Source organism: Lissotriton helveticus, chromosome 7 (assembly GCF_964261635.1).
Source record: "Lissotriton helveticus chromosome 7, aLisHel1.1, whole genome shotgun sequence".
NCBI lineage: Eukaryota > Metazoa > Chordata > Amphibia > Caudata > Salamandridae > Lissotriton > Lissotriton helveticus.
In genome coordinates, this window is record NC_136068.1 from 1,036,874,485 (window position 1) to 1,036,901,975 (window position 27,491).

Here is a 27,491-nt window from a genome sequence, read left to right on the forward strand (position 1 = left end):
CCTTCGAAGTATAAATACCACTTAAGTCCCGAAAAGGTTCCTTTTGTGACAATTCCTGATGTTGGGGAACGGCTGATTCCCATCTCGGATCGCAGAACAGACTTGATTACAGCGGCTCATGAAGGTGTGGCGTCTGCGCATGCGGGCGTCTCAGCCACTGTAACGCAATTGCAACAACGTTTCTGGTGGCGGGGACTGTACAAACAGACGCGTGATTATGTCCTCCTTTGTGACATATGCCAGCAGATTAAGCCTTCAACTGCTACGCGTCCGCCTCAGACTCAGTTGTACATTTCTAATAAACCACTAGGCTGTGTTTATTTAGATCACTGCGGTCCATTTTCATCTGATACTGCGTATAAATACATCTTAGTAGCAGTTGACTCATGCACACGCTTTGTGTGGTTATGGCCACATCGCAGCGCTGATTCCCGGACTGTCATCAGAGATTTGCGTATCTTTATAGGGATTTTTGCCTGTGGTACCTTCCATTCGGATCAGGGTCCGGCTTTCGCCTCTAAGGCGTATAAGGATGCCATGACTTCGATGGGGGTCCAAGTCAAGTTTTCGTCACCCTACAGACCCGAGGGTAATAGTGTAGTTGAACGAATGAACCGTGATTTAAAGCAATCTTTGACAGCCCGAGTTATAGGCACTGGCAGAAACTGGCTGGCCCACCTCTATGGTGTGCAGCGTGCTCTTAATAATCTCCCTAGAAGGTCTCTGGGTGGGCGGACCCCATACGAAATGCTCTTTGGCATCAAGATGTTCGTCCCTGACCTTGACGGTCTAGACTCGGTGGTTCGCGCCACTTCCTTTGACGCAGATGAACATTGCAATATTTTACAGAATCTACAAAAGACGAGAGACACTCTTGCAAAGGAACATTTGCCCTCCACATCGGATGATGCGTTGCAGATCCCGGTAGTTGGCTGGCTACCCCAAGTTGGAGAACTGGTTCGAGAGAAGATCGACAACAAGAAAGAGTTTGGTCCCTCCTATCGAGCTCCGGTCCCAGTGCTTGGAGTGAAGGGCACAAGAACAGTCATTTTACCACCACTTCCAGGTCGTAAGGAAAACAGGTTTATTTCTATTGACAATGTCAAGATACACAGAGTGGCCGATTCTTCTTAGCATGACACCGGCTGTTTCCTGTCCTTCCATTGTGAGAAATTCAATTATGCCCACTGCTTCTAATGATGAACCTGAGGTGGCCATAGACTTACCTGCTGTTTCCAGTCCATTATTGAATAATTTACCAGGAACTAACCTTGATGAGACAGACTATACATACCCCACTGATTTGTCCATGCCCGACCTGCAAGCTCGCTTAGCCACGGAATCCAGATTTTCATTTGACTCTGCTTCCCTTGCCTCGAAAAAACCCTCTAAAATTGCAGTATATGCCAGCCTGTTTAAAGAACATTTTTTGATACCTCCTTGGATATACATTTGGCTGGTCCTTTTTTCAGTTTACCTTTTTATGTCAATTGGTTTTGTGTTTTATTTTTTTCGGATTATGAATGGACACTATGTCGAGGAGAGAACTTGCATTACTCATTTGAATGGTACTTTGGCCCCGCTTTCCTCTTCACATTCTACACACAGATTAAAAAGAGACTTGACTTTGGTTAACATCACAGCATGGCCTGTTCTGGATGGAATCGCGTGGGATGCAGTTCGTTTTCAGATTCATGGTCCAACGGAAGTCGTTAATGTCCCTAATGTACTGAGAGTTAATATGGGGGATGTGGTGAAACAAAACATTCGTTCTGATGATTGGGATGTTAATGCAGTGGAAAGTTTGTTTTCTGATTTGAAATATTATGCTGCTTTTGATGCTGAGGATTTATATTTAGAATCTGCTAATTATGGTGAATTGTTCTGTTACCAACATTATGGCAATCACTTCTTACACAAGACATCTTCCCGAAGGGATGCGGTTAATTTTACTCAGTGGGAACATTGCCCAGCACCAACACAAGGGAGTTCAGAAACGTTTCTTAAAAAATATACTTATTTCACTGACTTTAATCAGTCCAATCCCGAGTCATTTTATTTTAAATTTAACAAACAGCCACTGTCCAAGGTTCGACTTACAAATACGAAATTGTTGTATTCAAAGGCCTTCCTGGATGAATTAGTTGCTGGAGGGTATGAGTTATGGAAGGATACCATAGACCTTAAATCAGTTTGGGGCTCAAGGGCCTGGCAGGTACAAGGCACTGAGGCTTTGCACCGTGCATGTCTCATCCCAAATCATATGTGGTTTTTGAATGAAACCATTTCCCAGACCACGTGCTTTGGATTGGCTACATCTAAAAGGTTAAACACCCCGTCTTTCCCGGAGTTGGAGGAATATGAGAATTGGAGTAATTATACTAAATTGTCCATTAGAGATATACAGGCTCTGCTTCTGAATTCCTCCTTTAACATTTCCAGTATGAATCCCAAGGGTTGGCTGCTTTGGCACCGTAGTGCTGATTCTTGCCAAAAAAGATTTTTAAATATAACTGACGGTTTTAAGACTGTTAGATCTGATCCCCGTTTTGATTTGAGTCATACTGTCACCTCTTACTCTGTTGGCAAGTTGTGTCAAGCTTGGCTGAAACATTCAACTTTACCTGCGGTTAAATATCACCTTTCCAAACTGAATGCAGACGTGGATTTGAATGATTTCATTAAAGGCCCGTCTAGTGGCAGGTCGAAAAGATGGTTATATGGGGTTTACAATGAAATTTGGAAACTCTCACAGATTGAGGCTGCTTCACGCCTTAGGGCCATTGATCAGGCAAATCTTGAAAAAGTGCTTGCAGTGGTTGACAATAGCATTAACGTGCTTTCCTCTAGAATTTACACATTAGATAATATTGTGTCGTCTGTTGTTGATATTGTGCATGATGGAGTGTCTGTATTATACCATGGTCAAAATCAATTACGTTCAATCATGCAGTTTGCGTGGACACTACAGACTCTAAAAATGGGTAAAGTTCCCTGGGGATACATGAACGTTTCCTCTTTATTTGCACCGTTTAATTTGACAGACAAACAACGCTTGCTTTCAATGCGTGATGCTTCCTTTTCTATGCTCCATATTGAAAGATTGGAATCTTTACCTTTCTCTGTGGCAGAGACCACTGCTGCTACGTGGCTTATCCACGGTTTAATAACGCTGCCTTTTGCTTTATATAAGTTTTCAAATTGTATGAAATATGTGCCAATAGGTCGTTTTGAACCCTTAGGTAGCGGTTTTCTTCATGAGGTCTGGTCACTCCCATACACATACAGATGCTTCAAGGATGACCAAGAAGTTTATCTAACAGGGGATGAGTGTACTGAGACTCCAGATCATTCCTTAATGTGCAGACACATACAGTTACACGGTTCATGTAATAAGGACAGACCGAATATGGCTTGCGTTTTACAGGGCACGCCAGTTCCTGCTATCATCCCCACGTTTAAATTGTTAGAGAATGGTAGTTATTTAATGCTCAATAATGAAAACTGTTGTGGTTTAATTAAAGGTATAGCTTTCATAGTAACAGTTAGTGAGCGAGTTATTTGCTGCAGAAATGTTCTTTATCCTCCCACACGTGAACATAGGGAGTCTTCCATTTGGCCACAGATACCGACCTTGGGAGCAGAATTCAGCGGCATGGCTAGAATAAGAGCTCTATTGTCCCAGAAAGAGGTGGCCTTGAGCTCGGCCCGTGAAACTTTCGTGCTTCACATTGCTAACACCCGTACGGAGGTTCAGGCTCTTTTAAACACTGATTTGCCCTTGCATTTCGGAGCCATGGTCCGTTCTATCTTTAACGCATCCTCCACAACGGGCCTAGCACATTTTTTTAAAGTTGTTAGCGGTGGTCTCGTGACTTCCTTTGAGAAGATTTTTGGAGTCATCCCTGCTTTCTTCCATTCTATTTTTTCATCCTTATTTGGAGGGTTCCCGTTTTTGCTTGCATTAGCGGCTGGCGCCTTGGTGGTTTTCTGCCTTTTTAAATATGGATGCCCTTCCTGTGCAAGACCACGCACGGCTACTACTGACGCGGTTTCGCAACCGCATGCTTGATTATTATGGCACACTGCCGTTGGCGACTCTAAGCACGGCGTTTGGATTATCTTTTCGGTTCTCCTATTTCACCTGTGTCCAGCCTGTATTTCGCTGCCTGACCTGTGATTTCCTTTGGGCCATTGATTTGTGTCTCTGCGGACCAGCATCTTCTGACGTCGATTTTGATCAACTGATGAGTCCTATCATTGCTCACGAGTTGGTTTGTTCTGACGAAAGGATTATGGCCTTGGCGGTGGCACATGGACTAATGGGTCCCTGGGATGTGTTGTCGGCAGCGCGAAATTTCTTGGAACAAAGTTTTCTTGAAAACCCACCGAGCTGTCCTCTGATGGTTATAGAGGATCCGGTGCTGGAAGATCACGTATGTTCCTTTCATCTTTTAAACTGGATGGCTGAACTGTTTTCGGATGAGGACGGTGACTTCCTCCTTGAGGCTGTTGCAGCTTACTTTTCGTATACGGTCTTATCATAGACACTGCCTCAGATTGGCATGCTGATTGATAGCATTTCCTTGATTTTATTGCCTTTTGGTCAAGACATTTTATTTTTTGCTTGCCTATTGGCTTGAGCCACATTATATTTGTGGGCTATTTTTTAGCATTAGTTTTTATAATTGAATTTTTATTCATGCTCGTTTTTAAATGGATTCTGCTCTCATGTGATGGCACTTCTGTTACCTTATTTAGTCCGTTCTCGGATCATGGGGGGGTGTTGTATAGCTCCTATATATCCATATTTCGTGTTAAGTTAGCATAGGTACATTTCAGATTTAAACGCCATTTTTCCTTTCTTGCAGCTTCTGCACACGACCCTTAATTGTTGACTTAGCTTTCAACCTAGTGGTTTGCCGTGGTGAATGTGAGAATAACATGTTATTGCTCTGATATCTGCTTTGTTTAATAAAACATGTCTGCACGGAGAGTGCTGAAGTTTCAGGAGCAACACGATATGGAATTGTTATGAGGTCTGATCTCCACGCCTTCATAGTCATAACACAAGTGCAGGCTTTGCCAACTTGGGCTTGAGGCGGGATTGATATTGCTTTGCACGAGAATTGTTAACACACTTGATGCGGTGCACATGCAGAGAGAGCTGGTGTATGCTGATGTGATTCCTTCATGCTAGGACACTAAGGTATGGGCCCGCCCTAAAACAACCCAAAGAGACCTTCTTAGATAATAATATAATATATGTGATAGGGAGGGTGAGATATAAGTGTTGTTAACTCTTATTCATTACAGCATGTTAACATGCTGTCACCATTCGCTTTTTATGTCTTAGTAACTATGCTGATAATTTTGCTACTGATAATAAGTATACTTGTATTATCAAAGATACTGCGCCTGAGAAGACGGCATTAGTAAATAAACATTTCAAATGCACATGTGTCTTCTTTACTCCATGTTCTGGTTTGTAATGATAATATAACGAAAGAGTGTTCATGAGTCCCACGTACCCTGAGGTACTGTAAGTTCATGTTCTGGTTTGTCTAAACATTGGGTGTTTGATATGTCCAATGAGACACTGTAGCTAGCTAGGTAAGGGGTGAGTTGGTTGCTAAGGTAAGTTTTGGGACATCCTAATTTGCCGAGGTTCCACTCCTCTGTGCACAGTTCTGTGTGAGTACAGAAACCCTGCAACAGTACCGCCAGAAGTTTAGGAACTTCAAGAAGCTTGATTCAAGTACTTGGGTGGAGTGTGTGAGTATGTACACGCGTGCACTGGAAGGTTGGATGAAGGGCAGCAAAGTTACTGATTATGTGGGGTTGTGTCACTTGATTAGTAGGGAGCACTTAAGTAGTTTATGTGTCCCAGAGCTGCGCCAGCATCTTTTGGATAGCAAGTTAACTGATCCCAGTGAGCTTGCTAAAGAGGCGGACCGGTGGACGAGCACCAGGGTCCACAAGGGGGTGGTAAGTACCCCAGCCAAAGGTGGACAGGGTCCCCAGCAGAAGAGTGGGGGGGACACGGGTAATCAAAAGGAGTCTTCTAAAGGGCCCCAAAGTAGTTCCCAGGAGAAGGTGTCTCAACCCCCCAAGCCTAAGAAGTCCTGGCCCCATAAGGGCCCGCAGGACAAAAAGACCCTTACTTGCTATTCATGTAGGGAGGTGGGGCGCATTGCTCCAAACTGTCCAAAGAAGAAATCAGCACCCACGGATGCTCCAGCTCCAGCCCTGGCGTTAGCCAGTGTAGCTTTGGGAGGGGATTTGATTTCTAGTGGGGAGAAGGGGTTAGCCTTGATGACCCTTGTCTCTCTAGGAGACCAAGAGATGGCCCAGGAAACCTGGCTGCCCCAAAACACTAAGAAGTACGGGCAGAAGGTGACCATCAATGGACGGGAGGTGGAGGCTCTGAGAGACACAGGGGCCAGCGTGACATCTGTCCGGTGTCGGTGGGTGTCTGAAGAGCAAATTATTCCCCAGGTACTCCGGCCTGTGGTGGCAGCTGACAGTTCAGTGCGCTACTGCAAGTTGGCGAAAGTTCCATTTGAATGGGGAGGAGTCTCCGGTATTTTGGAAATTGTTGTAAGTGATGCCTTGCCTGTAGATTGTCTATTAGGTAATGACCTGGAGAGCTCCCCATGGAAAGAGGTGGAGCACAGGACTCACTTGGAGATGTTGGGTTTGCCTGCGTGGATCTGTGTGTCCACCCGTGCAATGACAGCCAGAGAGGGCGGTCTAGCAGAACTGGAGCCTGGAACAATGGCCCAGGGACCTGCCAAGAGAGGAAGGGGTAGAGGGCGCGGGAAACCGGCCCCCACTGTTCCCACGGTCCAGGAGGAGGCAGACCCAGAGGGGAATGCCCTGGAACCTACAGGGGAGCAGGTGGCTGAACTAGGGGAATTGCCTGAGCTGTCCCAGTGGCAGCAAGAGGGTGGTCCCTCCAGGGAGGAATTCTGCCAGGCTCAGAAGGAGTGCCCTTCTCTCATTGGTGTGCGGCAGCAGGCTGCCGACCAGGCCGCAGGCCTGGGGTCCAAGGAGCATTTGATCTACTGGGAGGATGACTTACTGTATAGTGAGCCTAAGTTCGCTGAGCCCGGTGCGGCCCGTGTGCTGGTAGTACCGGAGCGCTTCAGGAACTTCCTACTGGGTCTGGCTCATGACGTGCCTCTCGCAGGACACCTGGGGCAAGACAAGACCTATCACAGGCTTGTCACCCATTTCTACTGGCCCCAGATGAAGAAGCACGTCGCTGCCTTTTGTAAGTCTTGTCAGACTTGTCAGGCTAGTGGCAAGAGCGGAGGGAAGTGCGTGGCACCCCTCCAACCCTTTCCTGTGGTGAGCACCCCTTTCGAGCGGGTGGGCATTGACATCGTGGGGCCCCTGGATCCCAAGACAGCCCTAGGCAACAGGTTTATCCTGGTCTTGGTGGACCATGCCACTCGGTACCCGGAAGCCCTCCCGCTCAGGACAGTCACCGCCCCAGTGGTGGGCCGTGCCCTGATGGGGATCTTTTCCCGGGTGGGATTTCCCAGGGAGGTCGTCTCAGAATGCGGGACAAACTTCATTTCTAAGTATATGAAGTCCCTGTGGAGTGAGTGCGGGGTGACATACAAATTCACCACTCCTTACCACCCTCAAGGAAATAGTCTGGTTGAGAGATTCAACCGCACATTGAAGGGCATGATTATGGGCCTGGAAGAGCCCATGAGGCGGAAATGGGATGTCTTGTTGCCATGCCTGTTGTTTGCCTACAGGGAGGTGCCTCAGAAATCCTTAGGGTTCAGTCCCTTTGAGTTGCTGTATGGCCACCCTGTCAGAGGTCCTCTGACTCTGGTGAAAGAGGGGTGGGAGAAATCCCGTGGGAAAAACCCTCAGGATGTGTTCAGCTATGTGCTGGCCATTCGCAACCAGACCAAGCGCTTCAGGAAGCTCGCTCAAGAGAACCTGGAGGCTAGCCAGGAGGAAATGAAGAGATGGTATGACCAGAACACTTCTCTAGTTGAGTTCCAACCTGGTCAGAAAGTGTGGGTGATGGCGCCAGTGGAGCCTTGTGCGCTCCGTAACAAGTGGTCTGGGCCATATGAGGTGGTGGAGCGCAAGAGCGAGGTTACCTATTTGGTTAACCTGAAGACTCCCAGGCAGCCCCTGAGAGTGCTGCATGTGAACCGCCTCAAACCCCACTTTGAGAGGACGGAAGTGACTATGCTCATGCCTACAGATGCTGGAGGGGAGGAGGATAGTGATCCTCTCCCTGACCTCCTGGCAGTCAAGGAGCAAGATGGGTCAGTGGATGGTGTGGTCCTCTCCCCCACCCTGACTCCAGAGCAGCAGGAGGACTGTCGCCAAGTCTTGGGTCAGTTCGCCCCCCTGTTCTCCCTGACCCCAGGTGTCACCAAGTGGTGCGTCCACGACGTGGACACTGGAGACAGTCTGCCTGTGAAACAGAAATTTTACAGAGTGGCTGACAAGGTCAGAGCCAGCATTAAGGAGGAAGTTTCCAAGATGTTGACGCTAGGGGTTATTGAACCCTCCAGCAGCCCCTGGGCTAGCCCAGTGGTCTTAGTGCCTAAGAAAGCTGCTACCCCCGGTGGCACCCCAGAACTTCGGTTCTGCGTGGACTACCGTGGGCTCAATGCGGTCACGAAGACGGACGCGCACCCCATCCCCAGAGCTGATGAGCTGGTGGATCGGTTAGGAGCTGCCCAGTACCTGAGTACTTTTGATTTGACTTCAGGGTACTGGCAGATTGCCTTAACCGACGGGGCAAAGGAGAGGTCAGCATTTTCAACACCAGAGGGGCACTTCCAGTTCCGTGTCATGCCCTTTGGGTTGAAAAATGCTCCCGCCACATTTCAGAGATTGGTCAACCAGGTACTGGCGGGGCTGGAGCAATTCAGCGCAGCCTACCTGGATGACATTGCTGTGTTCAGCTCCACTTGGGAGGAACACCTGCAACACCTCACTGAAGTGTTGAAGGCTCTGCAGAAGGCAGGCCTCACTATCAAGGCCAGTAAATGCCAGATAGGGCAGGGATCGGTGGTGTACTTGGGACACCAGGTGGGGAGCGGCAAGGTGGCGCCCCTACAGGCAAAAATTGATACCATTCTGGCTTGGGAACCCCCCAAGACTCAGACTGAGGTGAGAGCCTTTTTAGGTCTCACCGGATATTACAGACGGTTTGTCAAAGGCTATGGCACCATCGTGGCCCCTTTGACAGAGCTGACATCTAGAAATCAGCCCAGGAAAGTGAATTGGACGGAGGCCTGTCAAACTGCTTTTGACACCCTCAAAACTGCCATGTGCACAGCACCGGTGCTTAAGGCACCTGACTTTTCCAGTGAGTTCATTGTGCAAACTGACGCTTCAGAGCAAGGCGTGGGAGCAGTGCTCTCACAGATTAATGATGAGGGCGGAGGCCAACCAGTGGCTTTCATTAGCCGAAGGCTAATCCCCAGGGAACAGAAATGGAGTGCCATTGAAAGAGAAGCTTTCGCTGTGGTCTGGGCTCTGAAGAAGCTGAGGCCCTACCTGTTTGGGACTCACTTCCGTGTTCAGACCGACCACAGGCCCCTCAGATGGTTAATGCAGATGAGGGGTGAGAATCCAAAATTGTTGAGGTGGTCCATTTCCCTACAGGGGATGGACTTTACAGTGGAGCACCGCCCTGGTACAGAACACGCCAATGCTGACGGTCTGTCCAGATTCTTCCGCCTTAGTGATGAGGACTCCCAAGAGGTTGGGTAGTTCTCCCCACTTTCAGCTGGAGGGGACACGTGTTAGACCTGACACCTTTTGGCGTGGTTCTTCCCCCATCTTTTTGCCTCTGACTCATGTGTTTCGATGCTGTGCTGGATTTCGTTTTTGCTGATTAAGATGCTTTGGACCCTCTGCCACTGCTGATCAGTGTCAGAGTGTAAGTACTCCCTCTGTAAATTGTGATATTGATTGAATATACCTGATTGGCATATTTGTATCACCACGAACTCCCTAGTAAAGTGCACTGTGTGTACCAGGGCTGGTGATGACAGATGCTACTAGTGGGCCTGCAGCGCAGATTGCGCCACCCACATGAGTAGCTTTAAAATGGACTCAGGCCTGCCAGCGCAGGGCCTGTGTGCAATCAGTGGACTGCCCTGTCCCCCTGGCCAGTGTCTCCACTGGCTAGGCCTAACCCTTCCCTGTCTGTGCACATCAGTCACCCCTATGTAAGGCTCAAGGTACCCCCCTGGGCAGGGTGCAGTGTATAGCTAAGGTAGAGCATGTACTAGTGCAGGTCACATGCTCTGGTAGTGGGCAGCAGCCATTTTATGTGCTCACTGCTGTAAGGCTCTCTTGCCCCATAGAGTAACATGGAGGAGACTGGCCCCATGTGATGCCAGCCTATCTTCCCATAGGAACAAGATGGGACATAAGTGAAAGATATCCCTGAACTCAGAATTTAATGACACATCTTTTAGTGAAGGGTGTTTTTAAATCCTGTGTTGGAGAATAGCACTTTTAGAAAGTGGCTTTTCTCTTGTCTAAACCTTTCTGTGTGCCTGGGTTTGTGGAATGCCTGCCTGGTCTGGATGTGACAGGGGGGGCTGCAGAGCCCCGGAGGAGAGGGTCGGAGCCAGCCCGGGGATGAAAGGGCACATCTGCCTGCCTGGGAGGTGGGAGGAAGGAATGCCTGATAAGTGCTGGGCTGCGCTGGCCTGCCTCCCCCTGCTAGCTCCCTCCTGGTGGTCAACTGACACCTCTGGCCCTGAAGCTGACAGGAAGAAGAAAACCAGAGACACCTCAGTGCTCCGCAACCCCCAGAACTGGTTCAGACTGGACCCAGGGCCTCCATGCACAAAGGCTTCAAAGGACTTCAAAGACATTGAGGGGTATAAGGAAAGGACCCCTGACTACAGAAGTCAGATTCTGAAATTCTACAAGCAAGAAGGAACCTCGGCTGGAAGGAGGACGGCTAGAGAACCGAAGGAAGATTGCCTTGCTGTGTGCTCCAAGGGCTGACCTGTTCTACTGTCTACCTGGAAGCTGAGGAGGAGAAAGGGACTTTGCTGTGTGCTGTGACCCTGCCTGCTTGCAACTGCCAAGACTTTGCTGTGTGCTGTGTCTACAATACTGAATCTCCAAGGGCCTGAGAAGAGCTGGCCTCCTGCTGGGAACCCAGGGTTAAAGGTTCCTAAAACTTTGCCAAGGACTGCTGACAGATCGTGCTGTGGTCCGCTCCAACATGTGATTATTACTTGCCAGCCGTGAGGATTAATCGCTGTGAGCTTCGGCACAGATTCAGGGGGTGAGGAGGGACCCGGAGTGGTTTTCGGCGTCCTACGCTCCCCCTGTTGATCCACAGGTGGAGAATCCGTCTGACCGTGATCAGCGGCCCCGAAAACCCCTTTGCCGCCAAATCACCACCGCGGCCCGGGGCCAGCAAACCCCCCGTAACCTGCTTCGAGGTCTGGGAGTTGCCGCGGCGAAGAACGAAGCCGCCGGGCTCCCATTGGTGGAGGGAGCCGAGCCCCCTCACTATTGCCGCGACGGGATTGGCCCGTGCGGCGCAGCGTCATCAGTGGTGGTGGGCCGTGATTGGTTGACGGCTCCGCATCGTCAGAGCCGAGTCCCGGGAGCCGCTCTGCCAGTGGCTGACTCCCGGGTACTGCAGGGGCTCGTCTGAAGGGCCGCGACCTGATTGGTCCGCAGCGTGGAGCAGCCTTCAAGCCGCCGAAGAAGCCGTGATCTGGTGACCCCCCAGCGAGGAGCCGACCGCCGGAGCAGCGGCCTGACCTGTCCTCGCCGAGGGAGTGAGTCCGCGTGTATTCCCCACCCCGGGCCGGTCGTCCCCCGAGGTGTGCTGCATCCCCCGCCGCTCGTTGGATTGTCGAGAGCGGGCGGGAGAGCACGAGGGGACCGGCCGGGGCAAGGAGCGAGTGTGCTTTACGGGGCGCGAGGCGCCTGAGACCATCCGGCGCACGTAGCAGCCCCGAACACCAGGAAAGGAGCCCCCCTTCCCCCAGCATCCGGGTGAGACGCGCAGGAAGCGCTTAGAGTCCCTGACACCAGGGGCTCGTTATAGGGGCTTATTTTTCTTTGACGCTGGCATTGTTTACCCTGCTCTTGGGAGAGCGCTTGATTAGGAATCAGTGGCCATATTTTTAACTACTGATTTAAGGGACTTGAGACTATACATGTTTTTTTGCATAAGAACTTCCTATTTACAAGCAACATTATTAAGATTAAGTGCAACCCGTAAAGATAAAATGCAACAGCTTTCTAAAGAAGTGTTTATCATGCAACTGCTTTAATTACTTGCTGAAACTAGATAAAGTTATATATTTTTATAAAATATACTTACCTGTGTGGTCTCAGTTTGTGGTGGATTGGGGATTATTGTTGTGTTAAGTGCAAATGTTATCCACATTGCCTCTGTTTAGCCTAGACTGCTCGCGCCATGCTACCTAGAGGGTGAGCAGGGGTTATCTCAGAGGGTTATTCCTTCGCCCTGACTAGAAGCAAGGGTCCCTACTTGGTCTAAGGTACTTACCTCTGCCAACCAGAGACCCCGGGTTCTAACACTTGCGTTGTTTTCTATGGTTTATTTTCATTCTGCAGAAAATACGTAATTATGGCTTTATTAGCCTATAAGTTATGGTTGGGCTGCATATTATTAGTGTATACATGTATATGTGTATAATTTGTTTAGTACTATGTACTCTTATTATATATTTACACATGTATATGTATTTTGTTATATGTTCCGGGTTCCCGCTCATGGGCGGAGATTATTCAGTGCTTATGACTTTAATGAGTATACCCCTGGAAAAGAACTAGCATTACAGGTAAGTAACTAATCCTTACCTCACGTACAAAAAGCTAAACAATAATTTGGCAGACCCCCTAGGGCCTCTGAGGGAGAAATGGGAATCTGATGTTGGGCTTCTGGAGGACGATGACTGGAGGGAGGCACTACAAAGCCCCCGGGAGGTGGCAATTCGTGCCCGGTTCAGGCTGGTTCAGCTACGTATACTACACCGTTCCGACACCCCACGCACGACACAATACCGGATAGGTTATGTGGACTCACAGTTTTGCTTGAGGGGATGTGGGGAGGTGGGCACCTTTTTTCACATTTTGTGGGACTGCGCAAGGGTCCAGGCATATTGGTCCTGGTTGACAGATGTCATGGCGGAAGTGGTGGGCGCGGAGGTTCTGTTAGAAGCCAGAGGCATATCTTGGGTGTGACGAGTGACATCACCTGGCCGAAGTGGGATAAGGTTTGGCTGGCATTGGCGAGTATGGTTGCCAAACGAAACATAGCAAGGCTGTGGGGAAGTGCTATCCTACCAACAGTGGAGGACTGGGGACGAGACCTAGACTGGTGCCTGAGGGCCGAAAATGTAATATATAAAAGCAGAGGTTGTACCAAGAAATGGGAGAAAATATGGGCAGCATGGAGACGGTATAGGGGAGAGTCAATGGATACCCAGTCTGTGTCCGACCTCGGCTAATATTATGAATATATGTTGGTCCTTATTTGCTGTTCACACTGTATATGATAATCTTCTGATTCACTCGGCCTCCACCACTGAACATTCGACGCTGATTCATGGGGGCATGTCATGGACTTAGTTTTATGTGGGGACTGAACTGGTACCGATGTTGTTCGGATGGCCTTTTCCATTTTTGTGTCCCCCGAGCTTCAGATGCTGCCTAAGGGGAGAATGTCCTGGGGCTTGGTCTTTGTATGCAGGCCACACTGTTAACGATGATTGTATGATTGACTTTGTCTTTTATGTGCAAATAAATACTCGATGCCGACTAATGTGCGATTTGTATGGAGCTTGTTCTTACAATAAAAAGATTTTTTTTTTAAACCTTCTGTAAAAGCCCAGTGAAAATATAACTTTCCACCGCCAGACTGATTCAATTGCAAATTTCTAAAAGTCCCAGGTTTTGGAGGAAAGTTCTCACACTGCTCCTAGAAACGGTGCTTCCAATAGTGACCTTGTTGATTTCCGACAGGCTGGATTCTCTATTCATCGTAACATCAGTCTTTGTAAATATTCCTTGATTCAGTTACAGATCTTTCAAAACATGGCAACAGATTTCGCTGATGTGGCCACCTGGAGAGAATGGATCTCTTTGATTCTAGCCAATGTTCTCTGGTTGCCCAACGAAAGAACACGAGTTCCTTTAAAAATTGTGTACTTTGTACCTAGAGTATTTTATAACGCCGACCCTGCCCTTTAACAATGAACATTTTGTCATCTACAACCCTACACAAGCTCTTTGTTCTCAATTAGACACACTTTTCACAGCTTGTATAGTAAGAGGTGGGACATGGCCTTCTTATTTCAAGGAGCAAATAAGCAAAAACTAAGAATGTACTACGAAAAGCCATAAGTTAAGTGAATAATCTGTCTGCTTTCCAAAAACATTTTGAAACGCTGCAATTTTTTTTAATAGTCTTCATAACCTCTGTAGACCGATGCCCATAAGGTGGCTGACTGAACCGGCTAACCACTCATGGCAAGGTGTGGGGTGGAAACGGGAGATAACCTCCCTCCCTCTTTAGATATGGCATCGCCTTATGAATAGTAAAAAGGGAATGAGGCCGGTGGCTCAAGCCTCTCTGACCATAACCTCGTCCACTGGGGGCCAACTTGACTTCGGACTTAAATTAGGCATAATCATAGGAACACATTATATAATTCCAGTCAATCTGTTATCTTATGACAAAAGCGGGTTCTCACTGGCCTATGGCATCATTTATTTTGCAAACGAATTCTTTGAATTACAACAAACCAGTCATTCACTTTTGGGGTTATTTGTTTAGCCAGTTTTTAGGTCGAGACTGGCGTATGCTGCGCACATGCGCAGTCTCGCAAGCGAGACTTAATGTCTCAGAGTAGCGAGGGTAAACTCCGCCCCTCTTCTCCATTGGCTGGCCTCCTAAACGGCGGCCAGCCATTGGAGAAGAGGTCTCTGCGACGTTCTATTTTCGCTGTAAGCCCCGTCCTTTTCGGATTGAGGGGCGTGTTTTTTTCGGTTTTCTCTCCTCTCCTCCAGCCAATGGAGAAGAGGGGAGAAAGAAAAATACGCCCCCCAGTCTGAAAAGGATGGGGCTTAGAGATGGCGAGCGCTTGTTTACCTTCCGTTTCTCAGTTCTTTACACTGCTTCTATCAGATAGAGTCCATAGTATGGCTCTTTCTCGTCATGAATAGATCTCCTTTTTTCAACATGGCCGACAGTATTGAAGCACATCTATGGTTACGACATTAGATTGGCCGTGTTTGCGGCGCACCATATAGAGATTTATTGGTTTTATTCCCGCATGAGCAGTGTTCTTTCACTCGGTTCATTTTATACCATCACCATTCAGTTTCATTTTTCCTTCACACATGTACACAATGTAAAAAGAACCATATCGTCCATGTCGTTATTACTTCGAGTGGGACATATTTTCTGTTTCCAACTATTGTTCTTGGTACTGCTCTAAGATGGCCGACAGTGTTGTCAGAAGTCAGCGTCCCCGTCACGTGACTGGCCGTGATTTGTTGCACGGAGATTCGAGATTTAAGTAGTCTCTGATCTCATGCCCGCTCACAGTTCGCTTTACAAGTTCGGAGACAGTCGCAGAATTTCGTATGACATTACAGGTACGTTACCATGAGCTTACATTAGCCTGGGTCATTCCGCATGGAGCATCCGGCGTGGTGCTGTGTGTATAATTATGCTATTTTCGTTGGCAGGTTTTCGTTTATCGAGTTGGCTATCGGGTATTTTCCATTCTTCATCTAACACTCATTTGGGTTTGTGTGGTCACTTTCTAGTCTTGACATTTGGTCATTGCAGTTACCCATAGGATTGGGCAGCATTTTGTGCGGTAGTTTCTGACTCTCACTTCATCCGGTTTTCTGTATGTTGCCATTAAGTGGAGTTTAACATAGCACCATTCAAGGTGCGTACACCGGGGGATCCCACCATTCTCTTTTAAGCTGTGTTTTTCACGCACACATGGGTTTCATCTCTTGCAGAGTTGCAGTAACCATTGTAATTTTGCACAGAGGATCGGTTTCTTCTTTTCTTCTATCCCGGGGACAGCTTGATCCCCCTCGCTTCACTCTAGTTCAGATGGTGGCTTTCCGGTCTTACTGAGTTTACTTTCCTCCTTGCAATGTGGGTGCCGTCAGATAGCAATGGCTTTACTTGTACACATCCACCACCGCCACATCCACCACCACATCCACCTCCACCACCACATCCACCTCCACCACCACCACATCCACCACCACCACCACCACATCCACCACCACCACACCACACCACATCCACCACCACCACATCCACCACCACCACATCCACCACCACCACATCCACCACCACCACATCCACCACCACCACATCCACCAACACCACATCCACCACCAACAAATTCACCACCACATCCACCACCACCACATCATCCACCACATCATCCACCACCACATCCACCACCACCACATCCAACACACCCACCACCACATCCACCAGATCTACCACCACCACCACATCTATGTGTGTGTGTGGCTATGTGTGTGTGTGTGGGTGCAAATGCAATAGGTCTCGCATGTGTGAGAGATTAAGCTATTGGCATTGTAAATGACAATGCCATTTATGTATCTGTTTTCAAAACCAACACATAAATAACAAAATTGTCATTTACAATGCCAATAGCTCTAACTTTTGCAAAGGCGAGACCGTTGCATTGTAAATGCTTGTTCAGATAATATATCTGACAAGAAGCATTTAATAAAAGGTTAGTTTAACTTCATTCTTACCCAGGTTGTTGCAGATGCCAAACAAAATAATTGTGGTGTTTACCTCAAATGTCCGATTAGGGATGACAGACAAGATCTTGCTTATTCCATCCCGGAATGTGTGCAAGGCAGGGCAATCAACAAACAGATGCATATCATCTGCTTACCGGAATCAACACCTCTGGCAAAATCGATCTGCTTCATCAGATCTCCCTCCTCCACTTTGCCATCTTCTTTGGTGTCTAATTGCCCTGTTTAAAGGCATTTTTATGGCAAATATCATTTACTACACTTTATGAAATTGTCAGTCCCGCTAGTTTGAAAAGAATTGATCTCTTTACCTTGAAACACTGCTATTCCTAAACTAATTTTGTCTTTTTCATTAGCGCTATTTAATTGGATGAGTTTCTATCTTTGTCAAGGAGCTGTTTATGGTAATATATCTTTTTAGAAAACAAAGTAATGCAACCATTTCAGGCATTGGCAGAAGGTTGAAGGATAAACTTTCCAGTAACTAATGGTATTCTCCCTTCCAGGCGCTGACCGTGATGTCCTGTCTGCAGCCGGATACATTGCCAGTCTCTTTTTGGGGCTCAACGGGTCATCAACTAAGTGTGTCTACCATCATTTCACCACTGCCACCGACACCAGCAACATGCAGGCTGTATTCCAGGTTGTCATGGAAACAATCATCAAGGACAATCTGCAGGCTGTCTATCTGCTCTGAGTGTTTGGAGGGGACCGTTCAGGCTGTTTTAGTGCCACAGAAGGTGTGTGGTTCCCAGTCACTCACTTGGACAAATCCAGTTGTGGACTGCTGCGCTTCAGTTGATCTTTGTTTAGAGCTTTCATAATGCTGCTCGTCTCAGCGCACGTGTGGCCCAGTTAGTTGTAATGGGTGAAAAAGCTCTAGTCTTTCATATTCAATAAGCAATTGGTAACCCAATGAAGTGATAGTGGCGGATCAAGGTTCATGATCACAACTCCGTCTATGTCACCTTCGTCCAATTCTTTGGTGCTGGAGGTGGTCCCTTCAAGCGTACATTGCCACTGTCTGGGATTCCAGATGGTTGCAAAGATTCCATGTAAGTCTTGCTGGCCTGCTCTGGGACTCAGGGGCATATTACAGAATGCCTGAAATCCTACACTAGCTGTTTCTCGGATTCTCTGAAGAGGTAAAGATTCACTCTAACCCCATATTGCTATGTTCTGGGATGCCATGGGAATGTAACACTTCTGCTTAAATCCTACAACGGTCTTTTCTGGCATTCAGTAAGACTGCTCTTAACCTCACAGTGGCCTAGTCTAGGATTCCTTCAATCTGAGATGGTGCTCCCAATTGTATGTTCTTGGCGTCCATGAAGCTAAAAAGGTTTAATCTATTCATGCATTGGCCCGTCATTTGTTTCTTCAGGGTTGTACGAGGTTTTCTCTTTACTTTCATTTAACATTTCTGTCAGCCGAGAGGATAAACTTTGTTCCCCTTAAGCATAAATTGGGCAGATATTGGATTCCATGAGGCTTCAAAGCTGACTGAAAGCCAGTGAGGTTCAAACAACAGAGCTGGTCCCAGAGTGGGGTGAAATCAAAGGGATGTGGAGGGGTGCTTGACATTCTCAGATTAATCGGTTTCATGTGGGGATGGGGTAAGGTAGCCTTATTTTTTCACTGAAAAACTTTAAAGATCACTTCTCTAGGACTCCATGGGGCTGCAAAGCTCATGCTAACCTTGTATTTGCTTGTTCTGGCACCACAACCTATTGACATGGGTCCCTCTAGCTCTACATTTGAATTAGCCGATGGAGGTATCAAAGTTCTGTCTAACTTTACATTATCATGTTCTGGAATCACATGATATGGGTGAAGATCCCGCTGACCTTACATTGGCCTTTTCTAGAAGTCCGTAGACCGAGAGTTCCCTCTGGCCTTATGCTGGTGTGTTCTTTGTGCCCAAGCAGCTGACAAACTTTCTAATACCTTACATTGACCTGTTTTTCTGAGTCTATGGAGCTGACAAGGTTCCCTCCAACTCCTCACTGGCTAAGTATACAACATCTGCAAGCCAAGTGATCTGCACCATCACTCTACACAGAGACTGCCCTGGACAGAGCATCGCTAGGACTGTGGTTGAGTATGAAGGTTTCAATTATGCTGAAGTCACCAATATCACTGAGGCAGGCAGTCCTAGAGGGATGAGCACACGCGTATCGACAGTAGAGAAGGCCCAAGATGGATGTTGGTATGAGTGACTCACTGTGGACACTCAACTCACTCTTTCATCTACTTGAACAAGTGCATAAGGGTGTTCACCATCACCCCTGGCAGAGTTCATTGTGCCACATTCTTTTGGACTTGCGGAGGACAGTCGGGGACATTCCGGTGTAATGGAAGCTGGAGAACAGTCCAGTCACAACTTTGTTGGCTGGTGGCAGCCAGACTGCACTTCTCTGCCTAGACCTGCTTGTGCACTCAGCACCACCTCTAGAACTCTGTGTGGTGATTTTTATTATTCAAAGTTACCCTCTTCTACCAAGAGGCACATGAAACAGAAACCTTGAAAAGAACTCAAAAGGAAATAATTTGGTTTAGGCTCTTGGAACGTAGCGGGTAAATAGCTTATGAAATGTTTGTAATCCAATTGTATGCTGTATTCATAGATTAATAGTTATTTTTGTATTCATATTTTTGTTTATTAATTTAATATGCTTATAGTAGATGATGAATGTATCGCAAACGAGTTGTTACTTACGACAAAACAGCAGTAGCTGTCCCATTTCCATCTTCGTCACTTTCTGAACAGGTATTGTCCGGGCATCAGAAGGGGACGCTTACAGCAAACACTCATCATTTGCAACTCTGCCATCAGTACTACAAGCTTCCCTTACAGGCTGAAGTCCTGACTCTACAGTTAACCAACCTCTCATACCCACCTGCTCAGCACCATATTCCTCTAGCAAAGAGTGCGCTTCACAAAAGCACATAACATAGTGCGCAGTGTGTATAGTGACTTGGTTATTTACTGGTAATCTTTATTACTAAGTCATAGTCGTCCTTGTAACAGTCTTCCTTGTCACAATCCTGACTGTGGAGCACTATGTGTTCTTGGTACAGTATTCGCCCATTGTAAAAAAATCCCCACCCACAATTATGATCCACCGGGAAGTACCTGCTACGTGACCTGTAAAGGGGGGGGCAAACCCAAACCACATCCTGTAATGCCCAACAAATTATAAAGGCCAAAAAAGGAACAATATCACTTGAGAAACCCAAATGAGCCTCATCAACTGGCACACAGACGGGTACGAGTCACACCCTCTTCTCCTTTGTTCGGCCTCCAATGCCTAAGAGAGTGAGGAATAATGGACTGTGACGGGTAAGACTATGACTCTGAGTAATGAAGATTAACGGTATGTAACTGAGTCATTACCTTTCTCGTTTGTCTTCCTCGTCACAGTCCTGACCTTTGGAGCATACATCAAAGCACTGGACGAAAACAAAAGAAAACATCACAAAGATGCCATGAAATCTCTATTTTGGTCAAATACAAATCGGTGAACTGCAGTCAACCAAAACAGCAAAACCCAAAACCCCGGGGAAAAAACTCTCCCATCCTCAATTCATAATGGGAGATAAAGGTATGAGGGGAAGACCATGTAGCACAAATGTCCCTCAACGAGGCACCCTTAAAAGATGCCCATGAGGAAGGAACTCCCCTGGTTGAGCGCCCCTGAACCACAGGAGGAAGGGAAACTCTCAAGTGAAGATAAGTAAAGGAAATAGCAGACCTAACCCAGCAAGAAAGAGTTGCTGTAGTAGGGCGATGATGCCCACTTTGCCACCCCAAAATTGACAAGAAAATCCACCTGACGAATGGAGGCAGTTCTCTACATATAAATAACAAGAGCCCTTATAAGATCTAGAGAATGAATCAGAACCTCCTCCTTTGTGGATGGGGAAGGAAAAAGGCACAATATCCTGAGTCAAATAAAAAGGTGAAAGGACCTCGGGAAGGAATGCCAGGTCAGGACGAAGGACCACCTTATAAGGAAAAAACCTCCAATAGGGAGGTTGAGAAAGCAATGCCTCAGTCTCTCCCACTACCCGAAAACAAACCTTAAGGGTGAGGACCTAGAGCAACACCTTAGAAAGGGTCTCAAACGGGGCCTCTGTTAAGCATTAAGAACAAGTGGCAGATCGCAAGGAGGAACGGGGAAATACACCACTGCTCTCTTGAGGTAGAAACTACAAAGAAGGCGAGAGACCAAGGATTCTTCAAAAGGGAGGAGAGCAGAGCCTCTGATAGCCTTGATAGCTGCGCACTGACTAGGCAGAGTTGAAACAGAGAGCTCCAACAGGAACCCATCCCTCAAGAACTGTAGAATCAAACAGCCCTTTGAATAGTCTGGGAGAAACCACCCTCGATGAACACTAGAAAGAAAATGTCTTCCAGTGCCTCTCATAAATCCTGAAAGTGCTGACCTTTCTAGAATTATGCCACCTCTGAAGAACAACCCAAAGTGATCAGCCTCCGCCTTTCAATTTTCAAACCCCCCAATACCAGCTGCCTGACCAAACTGTGGGACAGATGAGGACACCTGAGTGGAGATGGGGACACGGGAAATATCCAAGGAGGAGCAATAGCCAGACTGTACAGAAGGGGGATCCATAGCTGCCGACTCTAAAATGGGACTACCAACACAACTAGCACCCTCTCCCTCCAGATATTTGCCAAAACCCTGCTTCGAAGGGGAAAGGAGGGAGGCAAAAAGAAGACCCTGCGGCCAGGGGAAATTCATTGCATCCACCCTTCAGGCTTCCCGCCAAGGAAGAAGGGAGCAAGATTTTGGAAGAAGGGCATCTTGTGGAGAAGCAAATGATTTAGGTTCAGGCCACTTGATTGTCCATTCTGATCTGAGCAAACGTTCACTTGAGAAGAGGGGCAAAGTGTAGAAGTGCTTTGATTACTGCCACCAGTTTCTTCCAAACCAAAGTCATCTAGCTTTACACAGGTGATCAAAACCCCTGAGAAGAAAGAGTCTTGACCATTGCCCACCAACCTCAAGGACTTGCATCGGCTGTCAGGCTATCAAAGGGTCCGATGGCACCCCTTTTGTTGGGTTCTCCAGCTGCAACCGCCACTGAAGCTGCAGAGAAATTGTTGTAGACACAGAAACCACGGCGTTGTAATCCTGGGACCCTGGGTTCCAGTGTGCTAACAGATGGTAAACTAGATGCAAGATATACCTGTAAGTCACAAGTACAAGAAACAGGGAGGCGGACATGTCCCCCTGAACTATCAACCAGTCCCTTCCTGAAGCTGACTGAGTTGCCAGGACAGTCCCAAGATGAGGCCTGATACATTTTTGTCGCAGGGTGGAAGAAACACCTTTGCCAACTTCATATTGAAAAGGTGCCATGATTTTCATAAAGGCCCTAGGGGCTGAAACAATACCAAAGGGATGCTGGAAATGCTGCCCCAATGCATAAAACCTCAAAAACCTCTGTGAAAGAGGATGAATTGGGATATGCAAGTAGGCATTGAAAAGGTCCAAAAATGCTAGAAATCACCCAGAAGAAATAAGAGGTAAGATCTTCTGCAACGTCACCATCTTTAATTTCTGGTATGGAAAATAGGGATTCACTGTCTTGAGATCCAAGACTGTCCAGAAACCCGTAATGTCTTCTGGGCCAGGAGCATCTGAGAATAATATCCCTGACCGATCTCTGATTCTGGGACTGGAATAATGACTCCCTTCTGGAGACCTTGGAACCTGTAGATGCTATGTTGTTTTGTTTGGCGCAAAAAGATCTGGAGGCTGGGTTAAAAGTCAATAGAATATTCTTCTTGCACAAAACAAAAAACCCGGGCATCGGTGACGTAATTTGGCCTCATGGAGGAGAATTCTCTGATTCGGTCTCACTCTGATAGTCATACCTTTGGGGTGGAACTGGGAGAGGTGGCGCTTTCTGGGTATTGCTGGGACTTATCAGAGGAAGGAATGTTACTGCCTTTTCTCCTCCCTCGAAAGGGCTGAGAGTGCCCTCTACCAGCCATCAAGGAATTTCCAAACGCCCTCCTGTAAGCAAACCCTGATTTCTCGCAGCAGGCCTTATAGGTGTCAGGAGTTTACGATCCTCTGCAGGCGTTTTTAACATTTCCTCTAGTTGAGGATCAAAATGTTTAACCCCATCAAAAGGCAGCCGAGAAAGAAGTGCTTTCTGGGAGGCCTCTCCCTTTCATGACGCCTAGCTGAGTTAATAGACCCAGAAATGGCCACAGCCGCTGACAGTGAATCGGAGGTAATATCCGTCAGGAAACAAACTTGTTCTTACATAATAGACAGACTTGAATTAATATCATCCCCCTGCTGAAGTTCTTCAGATAAGGTCTGAAAGTCATGTAAGAGGGACTGAACATAAGTGGCATTAGCACCTGTCCTGATGGAAAGGTTTGAGGTGGAATAGGTTCGCTTGGCTGCACTGTCCATCTTTTTATCCACTTGGTCGCTTGGGGATGTATCCTCAGAAAGTATGGAGCCACTGGAGGCCAGACCTGCCATAGGAGAGTCCACTTTCACCTAAGGAGGACAATCTGTTTGAAAGTTGCTGAAATTATATTTCTTGGCAAAAACTCTAGCAAACCCTGATTTCTTACCTTCAGATCATTCTCTGGACAATAGTCCCTGAATCATCTTATGGATGGGAAGAGGCTCAGGCTCCTTCCTACGATATTGAGAGAACAAATACTCCTCATCCGAAGGAACAACCATAGGAAAGGCCAAATTGTCCTTCCAATGTATCATCACTTCCTTCAATTCAGATCCCTTAATGAATTGTCCCCTCTGCTCCTCATCTGACTCTTCAGATTCTGGGTCAGGCTGGGAGGAGGGCTTAGGGATCTTAGCTCTCTCATGCTGCAAAAGCTGAATCCACAGCTTTTTGAATCATAGCCTGAATGACATCCAGGTCTATACCAAGAGGCTGATGGGATGATGCTGGCTCTGACACCTCTGAGCCAGACTGAGAAGAATGCCCCGCTTTCCAAAACTCTTTCCCTCCATATCTGCAATTACCAAAACAAATGCCAACATAGAGGGAAAAGACCGGTTTCCTTAAATACTTTTGTGTAGCTCTGTTGCTAAGTAACAGCCACTGAATCAAGACCTGGGGCGCTCAATCAGCACCCATACTATGAGGGAAATTCAGCCAAGACACAGCAAAGAAGACTGCCTCAACAGGTAGTGTAAACCGCCTCTCCCAATTGACTAGCGAAGGAGCTGCAGCGGATAATTAAAAGCATGCGTGCATAAGCACTTATACTGCCGCTCCTGGGTGCTCGCCAGGAACGGCGTTGAGGGCAGACACATTCCTGCACTGAGCTACAGCCCAAAAAATACAACCACTGCTCCTAACCACTGCAGCACAGGAGTGGTGCTCCTCATCGCTCAAAGACCTATGTGAGAACTTTGCAAATGTATTTGATGACAAAATCACAAAGATTAAACTCTCCCTGGATGTTCACCGCTGCCACCAGACAGTAGCTCACTCACTAAGACAGAAGTTATCACACCCAAGCACCACCCAAACAAATGGAAATCCTTCAACCCCATCTCCAAAGCCGAGACAGCAAAAATGATCGCTAGATATTGCTAGATCCACTCCCTCAACTCACGTCTCAGACCCTATTCCGTCCCAACTGGCCAAAAAGATCAATCTCACCCTTGCACCGATCTGGACCAAGATCATAAATCGCTCCCTGAGAACTGGAGTCATGCCTGACTGTCTCAAAATCTGACAAGTCACACCTCTATTAAAGAAACCGGGCTCTGACACAAATGATCTGAACAACTTCAGAACCGTCTCCAATCTTCCTCTCCTAGCTAAAATCCTGGAAAGGTGTGCTTTCCTACAGCTCACCCAACACATGGACTGCAACAAACTCCTAGACCCTCACTAATCGGGTTTCAGAAAAGGGTGCAGCACAGAGACAGCGATCCTGAATGTCATTGATGATATCCACAACTCTCTAGACAATGACCAATGCTGTCTACTCATACTCTTAGACCTTTCGGCAGCCTTTGACACGGTTGACCACAAATTACTCATTAAGAGAGAGGGTGGGAGCGGATGAGGTGGTCTTACAGTAGTTCACCTCCTTTCTACAGAAGTGCACCCAAAAAATAAAAATAAACAACTTCTTGTCTGACCTACGCCCTGTCAGCAGGGGTGTACCCAAGGATCAGTTCTCTCCCCGCAACTCTTCAACATTTACATGGAACCCCTCACCGCCATACTAAAAAAATCCAACATCTCCTTCCACCTCTATGCAGACGACACCCAGATCTATCTCGAAACCTCCTCCATGGACGACTTCCAAAGACTAAACAACACTCTAAGAGAAGTCCAACACTGGCTATCACTCAATCACTTGAAACTCAACCAGGACAAAACAGAAATCCTTGTCATTTCAAATAAGGAGCAGAAAACTCAAGTCACAGAATGGCTGAAAGCCATTGATGCTCTTAACTGCAATCCCACCCTGGCCAACTCAGTGGAATCACTGGGAATTACACTGGACCCAAAATTAGACATGGCCAAGCACATCAACAACTCTGCCAAGAGTGCCTTCCTCAAACTTCAACTGCTCAACAAAATAAAACTCTTCATCCCTCCGAATGACCTTAAACAGGCTACTCAACCTCTAGTGAAGTCCAGACTGGACTATGGGAATGCAACCCTCACATGAACAGCAAAATCCCACCTGGCTCCCCTCAGAGAAACTCTGAATGCAGCAGCCAGAATGGTCACTGGAATAAAGACATTTGAACACATCTCACCTGCACTTGGAGAACTAAAATGGCTTCCAACAGAAATGCGTGCTAACCTCAGAACAGCCTCTCACGCACAAAGCTCTTCACACCGGGAAACCCGCCTACCTGGCTGCAAAACTCAAAAAAGCAGGCAAGGAGCCTACGGAGTAGCAACACTCCTCAGCCCTCCGAGAACTCGCAAACAAAAAACGCATCTCGATACTTCTCTGGAAATGCACCCAAAATCTGGAACTCCATATCAGGAACACCCCCTCCTTTGTAAACTTCAACAGGCAACTCAAAGACCTCTTCCTCAACCGATCCCTTCCAAATGGATAGCTGCTGCACAAATGCAAACTCCTGCGCACTGCAGCACTGAACATTAAGCCTTCTATCTCACCCACCTGCCGAATGGTCCCTGGGCCCCCTGCCTGGAAAGGGTCCTCACACAAGTCAATTTGTATACTGCTCCTATACACGGCGATTTCCTGCTAGCAATATGGTATTATACTCTCAGACTTTTGACTCGCCATGACTCAATATGTATAATACTATAATACTGTTTTTCTTTGATTGATTTCACCACTACCTATGTTGTAAAGCGCTCCGATACCTTCGGGTCTGGCTAGCGCTATATAAAACTCCTAAATAGATTTTTTTTTTAAATAGTGCTCGAAAGTCAGGACTGTGACAAGGAAGACTGAGGAGGAAGGTAATGAAGGCAGCTGTATCGGTGCAAGTGTTATTTATACTTACAGCATCATTGCAATGTTCTGTCACACCTGGAACCTCAGTAGTGTAAATGCCCTGCGCACACTCAGCTGCTACAGCACAGACAACCACAGTGAAAAGTTTTCCCTTTGCCGACAAGCCAAGAAACCGCACCCATTTTCTTTCCAGACTGTGGTGATCAGCAGCCCCAACTTAAACTCGCCCACACCATTTAATCTACCAGTTACCATGGAAGCTTCTTCATAGACTTATTTCGGAAAATAACATAAGGGCTTAGGCCTATTTACTGCCCGCACCACTGACTTTTCTGTAGCTACCTTTGTCTACATAAGAACAGACTATATTTGCCTAATGTCATCTGATCACATGACTCTCTCCAACTTTGTCCTAATGTGTTCAGAACGGTTAGGCCTGGATGCTACCAATTTTAACCTGTTTGCATAATCTTCAATGCATATAATTTATGCTATGGAATAAAAAAAATTATAGGCTTCGAGTGTGCTGTCATATATATTGCATGGGTAATAATCATGTTCCCTCTTGTTCCAGCATGAAAACTGCTTTAGTAGTGATTGTTTTACCACAGTACAATAGGTAGCCTGGAAGCGTCAATATTTCCGAGATCCAGTATCTAAAAAGTAGGGTGCTAAGATATGGCATATTTCGGACATACACAACCACACATGTATACACTAAACAGACTTTACAGTCCACACACACTTAAGGCTTCACACACCCTCATACTCACTACAAACTACAATTGGATCAGCATTTAATGATTGCCTGTATACCTCCTTAAATTAAAAATAAAACAGAAGATTAAGGATCTGATATAGAGTTTGGCAAATGGGATACTCCGTTACAAACATGACAGATATCCTGTCTGCCATAGGATATAATGCTCTTGTAAGAGTGCGAATAGGATATCCGTCACATTTGTGACGGAGTATCATTACGCACTTGTATAGCGCACGACTACCCGTAGGCATCTCGGCGCTTGTACAAATACCGCCGAGGAACCCTTCCTGGCCTTTCCCTGTGAGGAGCCCACTCCTGGGCACCCCCAAGGTGAAGTCAGGCATCCTCAGCGTTGTTGGGGCCGTTCTAGAGATTAAGCAAGCTATTGCCTGGAGGTGCAGAGTGGAA

At 47.1% G+C, this 27,491-nt stretch overlaps 1 protein-coding gene across 2 annotated transcripts in view; it reads left to right on the forward strand.

The window, feature by feature from the left end:
* Window positions 1-26,830, forward strand: part of LOC144769628 (guanine nucleotide-binding protein G(o) subunit alpha-like) — a 727,529-nt gene extending 700,699 nt beyond the window's left edge. For both annotated transcript variants that reach the window (XM_078653798.1, XM_078653797.1), the window contains one exon: window positions 17,340-26,830. In XM_078653798.1, the coding sequence (XP_078509924.1) occupies window positions 17,340-17,530 (191 nt within the window). In that variant the 3' untranslated portion in view covers window positions 17,531-26,830. The remainder of the gene's footprint in view (window positions 1-17,339) is intronic.
* The last annotated feature ends 661 nt before the right edge of the window (window positions 26,831-27,491 follow it).